The sequence below is a fragment of the Ochotona curzoniae genome, unplaced genomic scaffold (genome assembly GCF_017591425.1).
Source record: "Ochotona curzoniae isolate NIBS_2020 unplaced genomic scaffold, NIBS_Ocur_1.0 scaffold_2587, whole genome shotgun sequence".
Taxonomy (NCBI): Eukaryota; Metazoa; Chordata; class Mammalia; order Lagomorpha; family Ochotonidae; genus Ochotona; species Ochotona curzoniae.
The window spans coordinates 27,966,358-27,985,476 of record NW_024467096.1 but is presented as its reverse complement, the minus strand read 5'-3'; the positions used below and the strand labels follow the sequence as shown (position 1 = coordinate 27,985,476).

The following is a 19,119-nucleotide window of genomic DNA, read 5'->3' as shown; positions in this document are numbered from 1 at the left end:
CACTTATCTGATGCGAGACTTGCAGCCAAAACACATAAAGAACTCCTACAATTCAGCAGTAAAAAGTTAAATATGGATGATTCACATATAGTTAATATACAAATAAGTAATTAGCACACAGATACTCAATATTATCAGTCATAAGTTAAATTCTAATCGAAACCACCAAGAACTATTCTTTCACAATACTAGAATAACTACAACAACCATAACAATAATAATAAACACAAGTAGCAATCGGTTAATGGCGATGAGACAGTGAAACTCTAGTTCTCAAACTGTGGGAATAGAAAATGCTGTAGCTGTTTTGCAACACGGTTTGGCAGTTCCTCAATGTGTAAAACATAGAGTTATCCTGTGACCCAGCAATTTCACCCCAAGAGGAACAAAAACATGTCTGCAGAAAAACTAGCACAGGATGTTTATAACAGAATTACTCATAATAGCTCCAAAGTGCAAACAATCCAAGTGTCCAGCAACTGATGAGTAATTAAACAAAATGTGTTATTCCCATAGGATACAGACTGTCTCGTGGCTAACAAACATGAAATAATGAACATTCCATAACAAAGATGCCATTTCACATATTATGCTAAGTGAGAGACGTCGACCATGAAAGACCACATATTGCATGATTGAATTGACATGAATTGCACAGCCTAAACAAGCCTACAAAAAAAGAAAGTAGATTAGTAGTTACTGGAAGTGAAGGGAAGGAAGGAATGGTTAATGACTGGTTATAAGTATGGCCTTTCTTCCTGGGGTGACAGAAATATTGAAAAATCGGTTGGGTGTGGCTACACACCTCTATGAGTATACTGAAAGTCAATGGATTCCATGGCATGAATTCCACCTCAAAGAAACTGTTATTAAAGAAATAATCCCACGAGCTAGAGAAGTGAGGCAGCTGGCAACAGGGATTTAAATATAACCCATGGAAAAATATTATGTCTATTTGGCCTTGTTTTTCAAATGAGCAGAGCTCACTGTCTGCCATTAAATACATCAAATCATAAACCTCATGTGTGGGAAGGAGTCTAGCCAGGAAAAAATGATCGTATCCTGGAAGAATCTAGATTCCCTCAAAAAGAGACCAAGAAATGCTTAGCTACCAACTTCGAATGAAAAGAATCAATCACACTTCTGGCTACACTGAAGGCAAGGCTGTGACAGAACGGCAGCAAGTTAAAAGTGGGTTTTTCATCTGCAGCAATGACTCCCACCAAAATGCCCCGAACACTACCTGTGTGCTTTCAGGATCCGCTGGGCAATGGCATCGCCCACCTTGTTGAACACAACTTTGTCATCAGCACAGCTTATGAAAAACTGGTTCTAGAAGAAACACACAACATACACCTACATAAGGCTTTCTCTACTTGAGCAAGAAAAACAGTGAATAATTAACATTACACAGGCATTCTGAAGAAATGAAAGCACCCCAGGCCCAACCACTGACATCCTATCCAGAAGGTCAACAACACCAAAGCCAAAGAAGGTTCATTTGACCTGGGGCCGAGTGCATTTCTGGATCACCTCACACCTCACATCTGAGTCAGAAGGACACACTGTGCAATTTGGCCATGGCTGATTTTCTGATATATGTTTATGGAATTCTGGAAACATTCCAAACTTAGTCAAATGGGGAAATCAGGTGTGTTTTTTTGTTTGTTTATTTCTGAGATTCTGACACTACCTAAATGCTTATGACTTAAAAATCTGAGGCTGGCAGTGTGACCACTGCTTGGGATGCCATGTTGTAATGCCTGGATTCAGGATCTGGCTTTGTTTCCAGTACAATACATGCTCAGCCCCTGTCATCTCCATGAGAAAGTGGTGGAGTTCCTGAATCCTGGCCTCAGCCTGGGTCAGCCTGGAAGTTGCAGGAATCAGGAAAGTGAAGCTGAAAATGGAAGATCTCTCTCTCTCTCTGTCTCTCTCTCTCTCTTCCCTTCTCTCCTCTTCTCTTCCTGTTACTCTGCCTTTCAAATAAATAAAAATTATATAGAGGTTTAAAACAACCTCTGCTGACAAACATGCTACCTTGTGCTTGGTCCACTTTTTTCGCAGCATAGATGACAGAAGCCTGTTCAAACGTTTCTCACCTTTTCCCCATGTGCTTTCAACCTGTCTGGTTTCTTTGGGTTTCTTATTATCCCTGAACTTTATTCTAAGGAGCTCCACACATCTCTTTGTCCAAGTATGTTGCCTATGTAAAAAATGAAAAAAATAAATTTTTATTTTTTGTCTAAGTTCTCCTGTCATCCATATATTCATAAAATATCTTTTAAAGCTATTATTGGACTATTAAGATAACATTATTCTAAAAATAGTGTGGAAGACGGTTCTGTTGCATAAAGGAATATTAAGAAAGAATACTGGATGTTCACAGAGAACACAGTCTGTTATGATGCACATTTATTTCATAAAAATAACTAAAAATAAGGTAGAGGAATAAATAAGCTATGAGCTCAGCATGGGTGCCCCCCTGGGCGCCACTGCTTTGTACGACTCTGGGTCCTTACACCTGATTGCACACATCTCTGTAAACTGCCTGCATAGACACACTTATAGCAAGACTACTTACTGCACACTCACCTGAGAACGTAGTTTTCCCATCAGGCATCAAACAAAGTCACAGTGGCACCAAAGCGATGCATTTTGCTTTGCTATTGTTTTTTCCTGAACTCACATGACAGAGGAGCCCAGCACTGTTTAAGTGCTGTAAGCACAGACTGGCCACACATCACATCCCTTCCTTCTGTTTTCAGAAGAGCAAAATAGAAGCTCAACACTGACCTTGGCTGTATCGACAAGCTGTGTACCTAAGGGCATTCCTGACTGCACTGGAGGGTATGCTAGCATTCAGTGGCAGGCTGATACTAATGCTGCAAAAATAGGTGAAGAAAATAACTGTGGGTCACAGATGAGCCAGCCTTGACATCTTACTCTTATATATCATCCAAGCCAATAGTACTATTCGTACAGGGCAGACACTGTGGCGCCTCAGGATAAGCCACCATTTGGGAGACACACATTGTCTATCAGAGTGCTGGTTTTTAGACAGTGCTACTCTGCTTCGGATTCAGCTTCCTGCGAGTGTTTCTGGGGAACATAACATGACAACTCAAGCATCCGAGTTCCTCCCACCATGGAGGAAGACTTGGTAAGAGGTTCTGGCTCCTGGCTTCAGTCTGGTTCAGACTTGACCATTTGGGGGAGTGGATCAGCAAAGTCCTCCTTCTCTCTCTCTCTGTTAATCTGTATTTCAAATACAAAATTTAGTATACATATGTATGTATACGTGTACACACATACAGCATTACTCAAGTGCAGACTTTCTGCACTAAGTCCTTTTTATAGTGTATGATCCCACTGAGGATACCACCTGGCATTTTAGATTGATAGCTTCTTTTTCTCAGATTTTTATTTTAAAGAGAGATTTACAGAGAAAGGGAGAGACAGAGAGAAAGATCCTCCATCTACTGGTTGGCTCTCCAAATGGCCACAGTGCCCAGAACTGAGCCAATCCGAAGCCAGGAGCCAGGAGCTTCCTTTGGGTCTCCTGCATGGGTACAGGGCCCAAGGCTTTGGGCCATCCTCTATTAATTTCCCAGGCCTCAAGCAGGGAGCTGGATGGGAAGTTGAGCAGCTGGAACACGATCTGTACTTGGAGAAGGATTACCAATTGGGTCATCGTGCTGGGCCAAAGGTTGATAACAGCCTTCTTTCGCCAGGCCTGCAAAGCAAATACATCCTTTCTTGCTTCCCTTTAATGAACTGCCACTGAATGGAAGGGAAGAAGGTCAGAACTCAAGAGGAAGGAAAACAGGGCAGGAAAGGTTCATTCCAATCAACCATCTTCCTTCATATTAGTTTTTATTAGATAGAAAAGTAAAAAATAGAATAAACAAGGGCCATGTGCTCTGACTCATTTTTTCCATTCTTGTGACTTTTTGCTTTCTCAGGGTTTTTAAAGTGCTCTATTTTTGCATTCACTTTGAAGTGTAATTAAAGTTGCCAAATTAAACTCACTGTCCCCAGATTTTCTCAATAACTGTAAATATAAATTATGATCTGAAAACATTTCAAAAAGATTTAAGAAGGTAGTACCAGCCTTTAATATTCATATGTTCCTTTCCCAGAATCTTTTCCTTGTCACCCTCTAGTCCAACATACCCAAATCAGTCTCATCCAACAGTTTCTACTTAGCAACTGAGCCCTGTATATGTTCTTATGAAACAGTTCAGTGCTTACACTTAAACCCTACAATCTGAGTCAAATCAAAACTTAAACCTCTTCGTTGGGGCAATCTGGCTAATAATATTACAATAAATTGATGTATTTAATAGTAAGGACTTGGGAGACTCCCATTATAATCTTTTTATTATTGTTGTTGTTGTTGGAAAGTCAGATATAGAGAGGAAGATCTTTTGTCTGATAATTCTCTCCCCAAGGGGCCTCAACAGCTGGAGTTGAGCCAATCTGAAGCCAGGAGCCTCCTCTGGGTCTCCCACATGGGTGCATGGTTCTTTGGCTTTTGGCCATCTTCGACTGCTTTCCCAGGCCACAGGCAGGGAGCTGGATGGGAAGCGGGACCACCAGGATTAGAACTGGTACCCATATAGGATCCCAGCATGTTCAAAGTGAGGATTTTAGCCACTAGGCTACCACCCTTAGAATCTTGAGTTAATGACAATTCACAGTGAATTTCAGGTATGCTGCAGGTGTCAGAAAGGGCAGGTAACCAGCCTGCTAGTTAATTGTTGGTTAAGATGCCAGCGTCCCTTCTCAGAGTCCTTGGTTTGATTATTGCCTCTGGCTCCTGACTGCAACTTCCTGCAACTGTAGATTCCTAGACAGTGGCGCTGGCTCAAGTAGCTGAGTCCCTGCCGCACACACAGGACACCTGCTTCTTAGCTACAGCCTGGTCCAGGCCCCATCACTGTGAGTGTGTAAGGGAGTGAGCAAGATGGGAGCTCTCTTTCATTGTCTCTTCCTTCTTCCATCCCTCCTGTCCTACTCACCTCTCTCTAGGTCTCTTAAAATAAGAGCCTTTGGGAGGTCCAACTCACTGCCTCTCCAGGATTTGTCCCACCCAAACACACATGTCATACAACAGCATGTGCTGACTTTCAGAACTCTGCAGCTTGTGCACAATACCTGTGGGCTAGCAGGCTTTCAGAACTGCCATGGAGAGAACTCACCTCAATATAGATATAGTGCTTGCTGTTCTCTATCACATTGACATAAGCGGCGTGGATGGACTCTTCATGGTACTTGATTCCAGCAGACCAGTCAGCAGCAGACCGGAGCAACTGCACAGCAGCAAAAAAGGAAGAGGCAAACGTCAGACAGTGAAGACAACACGGGGTAGAAGAACTCAATGAGGTCATCCCTGTCTCTTCTAAACAACTGACAGATGACAACTGTTTGACTGCCACATGTGGGCCAGCAGGAGACGGTGATGGGGAAGGTGCTGAAGATGGGGTAAAGGGAATGGTCCTTGGACGTAGCCAGCTGGAAGTCAGCTCCTGAATATACTTTCTAGACCCAGTTATTTTCACGCAACATCAGAAGCCACACTTTGTGGTCTCTCCAGGGAGTATTTCAGAAGCCCCTCTGGTGTAGTCATGAGTAAGATAACCAATTGCGCTCTGACTGTATGCCAGTTTCACAATCACATCAGAATACCCACTGTGTGGGTGTATTTATTAACAGTGCCCATGTCACTCTCAAAGGTGTCCTGTTTTGGACCATATGATCTGATCAACCTAGCTCTGAGTTAAAATATGATTATCCTTTTCTTCCCAAACATACATTGTTCAGAATAATAAATTCCCAGACAGTTTATTTAAGTACATAATCTTGGTTCTGCCTTCACTTGGCTCTGTGATCCCTGGCATACCACTTTAAATCTAAACTTTCTCATGGTGGTAATAATAGAAACCTCATTGACAACAAGAACATTAATGCCCGGAGAACAGAAGTGACTTGCATGGTGTCACAGGGGAGCCAACGTTTGCACCCCTTTCTCTTCTCATTCCAATAGCACACGTATGTCCATCAGGTCACACTGTTTTACCACTTCATCCATCTCTGTGTCATTCACGTTAACCCGTTTGCTCAGCTTAGGGATCAAAGCCAGCCTAGTGTGTTTCCTCTAAACCATTTGCAATCCCCAATATTTTACTGACTGGGGAAAAGGTATCGTTTTGTCGTAAGTCTTCAAGGTCAGTGATCTTGGGTCGGTTTTCAGCTTGTTTTTTTTTTTTTTTTTCTCAAGAGTCCCTATCTCACTTAGCATCCGATTCTATTTACTCTGGAGGTTTTTTCGGATTTTTTGCTTGCACATCATTTTCCTCTGCTCAGGTGCACGGCAGCTCCTGCCTGGATTTCACGGAGTGCTTCCTGCTCAGACAGCCGAGTTCCGGTTACACTTCAAGGAAGGGCTATACTGCCTAGGTTCAAAACCCATCAACAGCCACTCACTGGCTGATGATCCTGGTCATACCTTACTTAACCTCTTTGTGCCTCAAATGTACATTCTAGAAAAAGAAGTAACTGTCTTATGAGGTTGTAGAATGCACTAAATGGATTAAAGTATAGTGGGAGGCCTGATACCTTTGAAGTGGTATGGAATTGTTATTGTTGATGAGACTATTGGAACACGCATTAAGCTATGGCAATCATGTCAGCAACATGGCAGAACAGAAGGCAGAAGAGCGGATTAGAAGATGCAAAGGCCTGCTCAGCACTAACCAACTACGGCTGTCCTTTTTATTTTTCAGTATTTTAGTGGGGATTGCTAAAATAAAATAAAAGTTTTTTAAAGTAAAATAAAATAAAAGCATTATCCTGGAACACAATAGGTGCTCAGTAAATTGTCAGGAAATCCTCTTCAATACTATGAAACTGCAGAAGAATCACTGTAAAAATAGACATGCTGTTCTTGATTTGATTAGAATGTTAAAACTGTCCCTTCATGAGGTCAACTGAAATTGACAATAAAATGAAAAGAATCTGACTTTGCAATAAAAATAAATCTTTTTTTTTAAAGATTTATTTTTATTATTTTTTCATTGGAAAGGCGGATATACAGAGAGGAGAGACAGAGAGGAAGATCTTCCGTCCGATGATTCACTCCCCAAGTGAGCGCAACGGGCCGATACTATGCTGATCCGAAGCCAGGAGCCTCTTCCGGGTCTCCCACGCGGGTGCAGGGTCCCAAAGCTTTGGGCCATCCTCGACTGCTTTCCCAGGCCACAGGCAGGGAGCTGGAAGGGAAGCGGGGCTGCCAGGATTAGAACCGGCGCCCATATGGGATCCCTGGCGTGCAAGGCGAGGACCTTTAACCACTTGCGCCACTGCGCCGGGCTCATAAAAATAAATCTTAAATAAAAAATGAAAAGAATGTCCTCACAGGTACTAGGAACATACAAAACGATCCAATATATGATCCATTTTTATCACTGTTACATATAAAATGTTGTGTACAATTCTTAACGACTTTATAAACTATACCTGTAAGGCTCCCAAAACTGAAAAATTAGTGTTTGCCAAAAGTTACTATCTCCACATCCTTATCAATATTGGGTCTTAACTAGCATAGGATATACATCACAAAATATCTCCCCTCAATGCACTTAATTTTGTCAGATGAACACGTGCAATAAAAGTGGAAATTTCAACTGTGATCATGAATAGTCAAACATTACTCATATGGAAAATGAGATCAAGTGACCCACACTTTGTAAATTTCTTGATTTTTATTTTTTACAACATTCACTAAGAACTAGATCATTCTTTATCTGTTAGAAATAAAGAAGCTTGAATAAAAAAAAATTTCAATTCTTAGTCCACTAAAACTAATGTGGAATTTTGATTCTATCGAGCCTGGGCCTGAACATGCAGGCTGCCCTAAGAAGATGCTGATGATGCAGAACTCGGTCTAATGCTCTGCAGCTCTGGAAACAATCTAGAAAATGTCAGAACAGCCTGGAAAGTGTGATCCTGCATATGTGATCATGTGCTTGTTCTACGCCTCTTAGCTCTTTCATCACGAACAAGTCACTCCAGTGTCATGCTCAGTCTCCTCCATGCACAGTGCAGAGTTCTTTCCCAGCCCTCACTTAAAATCCACCATGAAGAAAACAGCATAATAACACAAAGTGCTATTGCTGGGACCTTGCTCTTAGTCGCAGACATTCTATGTATTTATATCTATAAAAACTTACAGGTGAAATTCATCAATCATCTTTTGTAGTAACACGTTAAGTCTTCCCCTCATCCTAAAACCTTTACTTTCTTCCTTCACTCTCAAAATGTGCTGTTTCAAATAGTTAATGAACTCATTTACATAAATATAAATTACAGTTTTTAACTGCGCATCCACTTGTAGGTCAAGTCTAATTGATGCAGAGTGGCCTCACTGGGGAAGAAATCTGAGGTTGGAGACCAAGGGCTGCCAGAGAGGCAAGGATTCAGGTGACACATTTGCCATTTCCCAGTGCCAGATAGTGATCGATACTTCCTTTCCTGGGTGCACTGTGGGCGAAAAGAAGACCACTTTATGTGTCAGCTCCCAGGATTCCATAAAGCACAGGTGGAGGGAGGCCTCCCTGTGCCTATGACACAACAGGCAGCCGGCCTCCTGCTGGGTCTCAGCAGGCTCCATTCCATTGTCTGAGCCTAAACCCAGACCTCTGATACACAATGAGGTCATTTAACTTTAAAAAGCACTTTTGTCAACCTTGAAAAGTATCTTTCAAGTAATACAGGAACTGGAGATTATTATTCAGTTACCATTTTTCTGATTAGTTAAAATCTTATACAAGGTCAACTGAAAACATTAATTCCCTTCTTGCTCTTCAGGAACCCTTGGAAGAACAGAACCAAGAAATTTTGTAAAAATCCGATTAACCACTTTAAATGACTGAAGGTCCAAAAAGTTTTACCAACACATTTTGACTGGCATTCTTTTGGTTTAAATGTAAGAATGATGGGCCCCTGTTCTATCAGTCTCCCTGATCATGTGTGCTGGTTCGAGTACCGGCTGTTCCACTTGTGATTCAGCTCCCTGCTAATGTGCCTGGGAAAGCAGCAGAAGACGGCCCAAGTCCTTGGGTCTCTGCACCCACATAGATATGGATGAAGCCACTGGCTTCAACCTGGCTCCATCCCAGCTGGTGTGGCCACTTGGGAAGTGAACCAGTGGAAAAAGATCTCTCTCTGTCTCTGTCTCTCTCCAATTCTGCCTCTCAAATTAATAAAATAAATCTTTAAAAAAAGAAAAGATTACTTTCTTTTTTTTTTCTTTACTGACCTGGCTAACTTGTCAAATCTCAAGCTCCCTCTTCTACATGCTAAAATGCAGTTACTGTGCTGTGCCAAAGTGTGCCAGGAAACAAACCAAATCCCATCCAAATCCCACCCAAATGTCAACATGGAATAAACACTTTTAAAATATACAAAAACAACATATTTCTGATTTTATGGCTTAACCTCAAAATTGTAACTAAGACTATTCATTTTCTTTATATTAAGTCCTATTTTTTAACTTACAATATCACCTCTCTCTTTACCCACAAGCTGCAGTTCTCTTAAATAGTATGGGTCCAAGTCAAATATATAGACTAAGCAACACACAACTCTTCTGGAAGGAAAATTTTCAGAAGTTTACTAGTATTTATTCCAAGGTCTTTTATTTTTAATCCTGTCACTGTATAGCTTGTGTTTGCTATAAATTCCATGAACATCTCCAATTCTTCCCAGTTCCTAGGCTTCTAAGTCAATCACGGAATGAAGACAACTGGTTTGTATTAAAGCATTCCTCCCGTGTCCTGCAACAGAGGCCGTCTCCATGGAGACGCCGGGAGAGGAAAGGAGGTGGGGAGAGAAGCAAGGTGCTCCAGAAGTGGGTCTTATTCTTCCATGCTAGCTGATTCTCTATTTAAATTATTTTTATTAAATAACAACAAATATTATTTTTTACTAAAATCCATCACACCAGTTTTCCACCAAATTTTAAGGAAATACAAAGTCCTAAATATCTTTCTTTTGAAAGATATGTGTCATCATTAAAAAAAATGGAAACAAGGAAAATTAAAACCAGAAAAACCACACAATAACATCACTCAGTGACATCAACTGCTAAATTATAATCATCTTCATGTTTATTATAACTGTACAATTATCTTTATATTTGTGTATTTTGCATTTTTTCTTAATTTTTCCTTGACTTTAAAAAAATTTTTTATTTTTCATGATACAATCCTTTAGGCTCTGGGATTTCCCATCCTCCTCCCGCCCTCCAACTGTTTTCACCTATATTATAACAATAGCATAGTCCTTCAACAGCACTCACAAGTCCATCATTTTTCTATTTTTTTCTGGTCTCCATTGTAGGTATGGACAATGGTAGAAAGTTTAGCATCCTATTGCCAGGATACATGTAACAGTTTCACTGGGAGTCCATCTGTTATTCAGGAGTAGAGATGCATACTGCAATGTATTCTTGTCCCCATGACTCAAAGAACTGATCTAGCTCAGGAGTCGGCCTCATCCTGCCGAGATTCCCTAGGTTTAAAGAGAGTTTTATGTATTTTATTTAGGAGACAGATACAGAAATTCAGACACATAAAGAGCTCAGAGCAAAGACTGAGACAGCGAGAGTGAGAGAGAGGGTGAGTGAGAGGGAGAGAATGAGAGAGAGAGAGAATGAGTACTCCCACTTGATTGTTCACTCAAGAAAAATCTAGAGCAGCCCAAGCAGAGATGTGGGCCCTCTGCCCGGCTCTCCCACAGAGTTGGAAATCATTCATTCAGCTGGGTCATCACCGATCTCTGAGAATGCACTGGCAGGAAGCTGGATGCAAGAATTGAATCCAGGACCCGGCACAATAGCTCAATTGGCTAATCCTCCCCTTGTAAGCACCAGAATCTCATATGAGCACTGGTTCATGTCCTCACTGCTCCACTTCCCTTCCAGATCCCTGCTTATGGCCTGGGAAAGCAACAGAGGATGATCCAAAACCTTGGGCCCTGCACACTCGTGGAAGACTCAGAAGCTCCTGGCTCCTGGCTTCAGATTTGCTCAGTTCCCGACACTGCAATCATTTGTGGAAAGAACCAGTAGATAGAAGATCTTTCTTTCTTTCCTTCTCTCTGTAAACCTGCCTTTCCAGTTAAAATAAATCAATCTTTAAAAGGAAAAAAAAAAAGGATTCAAACCCAGGTTCTCCAACATGGTCCATGGGCATCTTAAAACACTAGGCTTCAATAATTCCTTTTTTTGCAGCTGAGTGCAACTTACGACTATTCACATAGCACGATTCCAATGATTGAACAAAAGGAAAGCTTGTGGGATGATGTTGACAGGACAACTTTTCATGAATGGGAGGAAGGTTCTAGGAAAAAAGGTATAGTTGGGGACTGTAAGAAGGAAGAACAGAAGGAGAGCTGTGGTCGGATTTGGGGCTGGGGCAACAGAAGATGACATCAAAAGGCAAACATGACACACAGCTTTGCCTCATTGAAGCTCTTGTGTCATAACCAGCGTGGCTCTTACTGGGAATGCTCTCCGCCCCGGACAATCACCACTTAGCACAGATTCTTCCTCACCTCTCCAAATGGCAGCTTCCTCATCTGAAGGTAGCGGCTGTAGGGCAGGTGCTCGGCACAGCAGCTGAGAGAAGGCTCAGGATTCGTTAGGACTCTAGCAGAGCACCTGGTGCCCAGCCTGATGCTGCTTCTGATTCCCGCTTCCTGATGAAGCACATGCTGGGAGGCAGCAGGTGCTGGCTAGGGTAGACAGGGCCTTGCTACGCATGTGCAACAACTAGATCAAGTGGTTACATAACTGACCCTTAGTTTCAGGGGGATTGAACTTCGGATGTTTCAGGCAAACTTGGGGGAATACACTAGCAGATGGTTGAGCGATATTTCTCCCTCTTCCTTTTACAAACAGAATACATTTTAAAAAATTTAAAAATAGAGCCTTGAGAGGAATACAGCTCTTAAATCAGTATGTGGGGCCTGATGCAGTGGTCTAGTGGCTAAATTCCTCACTTTGAACACACCAGCATCCCATATGGACGCCGGTTCTAATCCTGGCAGCCCTGCTTTCCATCCAGCTCCCTGCTTGTGGCTTGGGAAAGCAGTTGAGTACGATCCCAACACCTGGGACCCTGTACCTGCATGGGAGACCTGGAGAAAGTTCCTGGCTCCTGGCTTCAGATCGGCACAGCACTGGCCATTGCAGTCACTTGGGGAGTGAACCATCATACAGAAGACCTTCTTCTCTGTCTCTCCTCCTCTCTGTATATCTGACTTTGCAATAAAAATAAAGATTTATTTTTTTTAATAAAAAAAAAACCAGTGTGTGGGGTGGGGAAGCAAGGTAATCCACAGGAGCTCAGCACAGGGCAGAGCATGGAGTGGAACCTGTGAGCTCACACGCATGTCCATGGAGACTGGCCCTCAGCCAAGTGTCGCTGCAGGAAGGACTGGCCTGTGAAGGTAAAGCTTCCTTTCCTTCCAGAGAAAGGAGGTGGATGGCTCCCCTTTCACCTATCCACCTGCTCACATCAATCCACAACGTGAGGCTTCCTGCCATCCACTGAAGTATAAGATGTCTTCTGGGACATCAGTTCCACCTTACCCAAGGGCAGGACGACTTTCCCCAGAGTATAACCTGGCTGCCTGGTGTGCTTTCCTGCTTCAGCCCTGTGTGTATGAATGCGCGCAAGTCCAGGAGCATTAGTTCTCTCAGTACAGGCAGGATTTTCTGCAGGTTTGGCTGACTCCATGACAAGGATCAGTCACCTGGGTAGATTCCACATCGGTGGGGATAGATTAGGCCTTTTCCTTCGCCTTCACAGACATACCACTTGTCCATTTTGGATCTCACATCTTCAATAGCCATGAAAGCATTCAGGAGCCCAGTTTCTTCTCATTAGAGAGAAAAATGGTAAAGAAACGTGTGCATTTGTGGTCATAAGCAGTTTCAGAACCTTCTTTCTTACTTCCTCCGGGAGGCATGCCTCTTTTTGCCATGCTTTCTCTGAGTACTTGACCAGCTTTTGAGAATGCCCGGCCTGGAGGGTGAACACCCAAGGTTATGTTTAAAGTCCTGGGGGAAGCTGCTGATGTCAGCTTTCAATGACCTCTGCAGCAGTGACTCGGCTGACGGGCCGGACCTCTCCCTCCTGGGGTAGCTCTCCTCTCTGGCAGGCTGTGTCACCCTGCTGTGGAGCCACCAGAAGGGTGTGCCCAGTGTTTGTAAATGCAAAAACTAAAGACCTGGTCTCATCTCTGCAGAAGACAGAATAAGGTGGGTTTTTTATCTATGCTTTACTTTTGTGCATCAAATGCCCTTTTTCTCCATTTTAGCAAATATGAGGGGCCTTCAAAAAAGTTTATGAAAGGTATAATTGAAAGCTAATGTGCATTTTAATGAACTTTTTCATTAAAATCCTTTAGAATTTGAGAGGCAGAAAGATAAATATATCTACACACATACTACTCCCATCCACTGGTTGACTCAGCAAATAACCAGAAGTTAGTAGCTCAATCTGGGTTACCTTTGTTGGTGAAACCAGATCCAACTTCTTGAGTCATTAGGGCTGCCTCCCAGAGTGCACATTAGCAGGAACCTGGAGTCAGAAGCCAGAGCTGGGACGGGAAACCAGGCTCTGGGATATGCTATGTGGGCAGCCCAAGTGGTTGCATGAGTACTGTTGCCGAACACCTCTCCATGAAGCCCTCCAAGACGGAGCATAAAGATTTTTATCCAGAATTCACCTAGCAGTCCATCCAGAGAGATGTTGGTTCCCTTGTTACAACCTCTAAAACCCCAGGGAAAATTTGCAGGTTGACAGAAAACCAACTTCAGAGCACTCTGTTAGGGGCTGTGCATGGAATGATGCACCCAACACCACAGCGCTAAGAGGCACAATGCTATCATTATTTCTGCTGTATGGATGAAGGAAATAAGTACACAGAAGGGAACAAGTTCCCTCCAGGTTACACAGCTAGTATGTAGCAGAGCTGAGATCTTAGTGACCTGGTCCTAACAGCTACTTAGCATGACTGTATCGTTTTGCTCCTTTACATTTAAGGAAGCTTGTGGCCTCTATATTATGGTATGACTATAACCTACGTTAAAAATCAATGCTAATCCATGTGGGAGACCTGGAGGAAGTTCCTGGATCCTGGCTTTAGTTCGGTGCAGATCTGGCCGTTGTGGTCACTTGGGGAGTGAACCATCAGGTGGAAGATCTTCCTGTCTGTCTCTCTTCTTCTCTGTATATCTGACTTTGCAATAAAAATAAATAAATCTTTTAAAAAAATCAATGTCAGAGTGATAATCCTAAGGGAGAGTTTTGCCACATTTTTATTAAATGTCTCAACCCAGTGTGTAACTGGCACAGTGCTGCCATATTGTTCTGCTTTGGGTATGGTCTGAGAGTCCTCAAGTGTGCACTGTGATTGGAGACTTGGTTCTCAGGGAGGCATCTGTGGAAGGCAATGGAGCGGTGGCAGATGGGGCCTAGAGGGATGTCCTCAGGTAGTTCTCAGAGAGCCCTTGGGTTCTCTCGTAAGAGGGTTGTTAAACAGGAGAAAGCCTGGTCCCTCCACCCTCTCTGCTCCAGTTCATGCTGTGACACTTGCTCTGACATACTCCCACCATTGCCACCGAGCACTGCCATGAGCTTCCCACCAGAACTGACTTGACCCAGGTGGCTAAGTGAATCTCTGATATTTTCATTGACTTTGATATTTTCCTTTCCTCTCCATGACCCACAGAAACCAGTTTCATTTTCAAAAGGACAAACACTGAGAAATGGTCTCTCTTTTTTACTTAGTCATAAAATTCTAACTCCTTAACGATTAAGATGTATCTGTGGTAGACATTCAGTCTTATACGGGATATTGTCTGTAACAGGAGGACTAAATATAAAGCAATGCTTACAATTTAAATGGCACCTCGTTTATTTAAGCGATTGCATGAAAACCTTCCCTTCAGATACCTGCAGGGACCGCAGATGAGTCACACAACACAACACTTTCAGATGAGAAGGGCCAGACTCAGGAAGGGGAAGTGACACGCTAAGGCTACAGAGCCTTCACACCACAGCACATGTGGCTTTCTGGCCTGAGAGCATGATATATTTTACTTGGACAATTTTCCTGAATTTTCAGAAGCATTGCCTAGCTACACTTTCAGGTTCTTTATGATACCCAGTATCACACTGTAAAATTTCTGTCACCCACAGCAGGTCTACCAGGAGATAGCTGAAGCCCTGAGTGGTTTCCTTTAGTCTTCAAGCAATGTCCTGTGCATCCCTGGTGATGCTGAATTAATTACCTAGAACTCTAATATTTTCAGACAATTCACAGTCGGGATACCCCTTGGTCTCTTTCCTGGACAAATATTGTATTTCTTTTTATTTATTGTTTAGCCGTTCAAGGAATGTCAGTATGACTGCATCAGCCTCTTGTCTTTTGTTTTCATTATCTTTCTAGTCTAATTAGTTCTTCCTATGCAGAAATTTTAGGTCTCTACATGTTTGCTCAGGGAGATGGAAGCAGACAATACGAGACTAAAAGAGAGGACTCCCTCCTACCATGCACACATGTACAACAGGTTGGGAAATGCTTATACTACATTCACTCTCATTCACATAACAAAGGCACCAAGCAAGGCTGTATCAGAGATCTGCACAACTGTATCTGCCCATGGAAGTCTTTACTGTGGAACAGTTACCAGCATTTCACAGGTAAATTCCAGTTTACCAAGACCCTGTCCTAACCTGACCTGATTCATAAAACACTCATGAATCATGCTTCCTCCCCCAATGGAAAAACAGTTGCAAAGCTCAAGAATGTTTGCAGGAACAAGCCCAGATGCATCCAGCTGGTGCTTCAGAGATCCTGTCCTGGCCTAAAGACACCATCGGATCCACCTACCATCTCCAGTGGCGTCCATGATTTGCCATAGTGGATCCTTCATCTTCTAAGTAGGCTGGCTTACTCCAGAGGACAATACTGACAGCATACCCACCTCTCTGTGGTTATCAGTTTTTTCTCCCTAGTTAAAGTTTCAGAGGCAGATAACTCTTTTTCTGTCTGCCCTTCAGCACCCAAGTCCACATCGGTGAGTTCTCTGTGCCAGCAGCAAATAAGAGGGCTGAATCAAGGCACGGGTGAGTAGGTCAGTGAATGAGTCTGGGCACGTGTCCTTTTAAATCAGTTGCCTTTTAAAAGTTCCTGATTCCCAGGTGCCTAAGTATAGCAGGAACAGACACAGGAGCTGATCAGAAGGGATCATCAGAAAGCCCACACTGAACACAGCATGCAGAGGTGTGGAAGACACAAAGGAATATAGACATAACTCCAGTTTCACCAAGGCTGCTAGCTGAGTAGGTATGAATCAGGGCCTTAACAATTGGGGAGCAGGAAATGTATGTCTATACAGCACTAGGCTAAAACAGCCTTTATTACTCATGAAAAGACATCATTCTTAGAAAATATGCTTTCAGCAGATGTTCAATTAACATCAGATAACTTTGATGTCAGCCACCACATCAATTTTAATATAAATTCAAATCTTAAATTCTCTTATTTTCCTAGGTTCTTATTTTATCTTTTAGCATGGGTAGAAAAAAAAATCTAAGGTTTATATAAAGAACGCATCATTTTTTGTGTAAATACGTAAGTTATTCATGCCTGCAATTTTGAGGTAGTTATTTCACAGCCTGAAATGAATATAAATATTAGCCACAAAACTTCTTTCAAGTGGTCAACACTTTTTTGTTGCTGTATTATTCATCTATGGTCTGTAATATCCCTATTTCTTATCCTTAAAAAATTTGTACAAAATAATCTGAATAACCCATGTTCGGATTCAAAATATTTTGCACCAAAATAAACTTAAGTCTTGTAATTCCATTTCCCACGAACGTTCTGAAGACCTTTCAAGCAGACACACATCTCTTCTTGCATGGTGCCAAGCAACTGATACAGGGACCTCGTTTATGTCATCGCATTTGCAGAATCCACATCTGCATAACGACAGTGCACACCGTGACATCAGAAGCATTCTGTTGGTCTTTTCTTTACATAACGCTTGGATGTTGAGAGTGTGACTTTTCTGTCCCTGCATGACCTTAGGATATTTGAGCTGTGGCTAGAACGGGGAGCAGACTGGGTAACACTCCATTAGACTAGGACTTCCAGCTCTACCTGTCAATCACTGGCTAAACTGCAGAGCTCCACTGTGTTTGAATGTCGTGACTTATGATAGGAGGTGGTCAGAATGGATGTGCTACGATTTTGTGCATTGACCAAATTTATCATTTTTCAAAAAAGCTTCCAATTTTCTCATTCTTCAAAAAAGCCTCTAAAAAGCATTTCAGGAATTGAGAACTAAAATTAGATTAATGATAACCGGATTCCTAGATGCTAAGTGTCAGCCACATTCCTAGGGTTTAAGCAGTCAGTCCCAGGTTCACTGTGTATCTTGTTGCTGGGGTCATGTCAGAAGAAATTGCTAGAAAAGCATTTTTTGACTGCAGTCATTTCTGGGAACACATATTATAACATTTCTGAAAGAGCTTCTGAAAGACAGTGAACAGAATCCACTTAACCTGGCAAATATAATACTCAATTTGAAAAGATCCACCCAGAATTGCTTTGGAAAAGTGGTTGTGATTGACAATCTAAAGCCAACCCAATAGACAGTGCCTCCAGGAACAGTAGTTTTACCAGCAGCTCTTAAAAAGTTTCACTTACCTGTACCTTCGCTTTTACAGCCCCAGGAACTTGGTATTTCAACTCATGGGCTGTCGTCTGAGACTTGGGCAGCAGGAAAGGATAGGAAAGGGACCGATATTTTGGTTTCATAATCTAAAATAGAGACAAGCAGATAGGAGAGGTATGAATGGAAAAACAGATCCATACTTTACACTTTGTAATTATGAAAGAATTAGGAAGGAAATTCAGGGTCATTTATAAAACAAAAGAAAATGTTACTGGTGGACATTTTTAAGTGAAGCGCTATAGATCTGTGTTTCTAATATAATACACTTTTTCTTTTGTATTTCTATATTGTCTTCTTTCATTTCGTAGCAAGCATGTATTGTCTTGTATTTGTAAAAGAAGATTAAGTATACAGTTATAGATTATAATCTGATTGCAAAAGTGACATTATTATTTCATCAAATAAATTTTATCCATGATCCATGCATCTTGCCACAGAACTATATCATGTTATTATTTTATAGAAGTGTCATAGTAAAGTTTTAGGATTTTAGGATTCAGAGAAGGTCAGGAGACGAGATAAGGCAGATAAGGCTTGAAGTTAGGGGAGAAAGAATGGGGAGAAGGGATACAATGGAGCTGGGGGTTGAGGCTGTCCCAAGGGAGGGCAGGGGGCTTGAAGCCCTTCATTCCATTTGTACAACAGGCAGCCTTAAGTGCCCACTGACCCTGCTAAAGTGGGTGGGGAACCTGCAGAAAGCCTCCTCAGTGAAGTGTACAGGGCTTTGTCCAACAGTTGGAAATGCCCCAGGGTGGAGTAAGATGTTCCTAAGCAATAAGCATCCCAGCAGCCTTCAGATTATCTGTGGGGGCCATTTCACGAGGCTTGGGCCCGAGGCTTCAGTGGCCTTGCTGGTTCTACCAAAAGCGGAATGGAAACAGCTGCAGCTCATTTAATAGGCTTCTGTGTAACAGGCATTTCAGTTATTTCTCATTTTATTTTAATTATTAAGGTAATAACAAAACATATTACATGATTGGATTATTTCTTTAGCTTCAAATACCCAGAAATAGTTTTTCTGGGTAAAAGATGTGGACTTGTAAAAAAATTTATTGGTGGTTTATCAATTTATCTCCCTCAAACAGATGATAGATTATAGGTTATAAAAGCACACACACGCGTGCACACACACATACACACACACCAAAGTCAACTGCAGATACTGGCTTTTTTTTTTTTAATCTTTGTCATTACAGTAGGTTCAAAGTAGTACCTTCATATTTATCCATCCTCTCTAAATTTCTGTTAAAATTTTTGAGACTATTTATATGAATGAAAAATAAAGTGTTTAAAAAATT

General features: G+C 42.0%; 1 protein-coding gene across 2 annotated transcripts in view; it reads right to left on the bottom strand.

Moving 5' to 3' along the window:
- The window catches only part of PLD1 (phospholipase D1), a 167,628-nt gene that overhangs the window by 49,694 nt on the left and 98,815 nt on the right, over positions 1-19,119 (bottom strand). For both annotated transcript variants that reach the window (XM_041002931.1, XM_041002932.1), the window contains 3 exons: positions 17,794-17,907; positions 5,205-5,315; positions 1,244-1,332 (listed from right to left, as the gene is read on the bottom strand). In XM_041002931.1, coding sequence (XP_040858865.1) covers positions 1,244-1,332; positions 5,205-5,315; positions 17,794-17,907 — 314 coding nt within the window. The remainder of the gene's footprint in view (positions 1-1,243; positions 1,333-5,204; positions 5,316-17,793; positions 17,908-19,119) is intronic.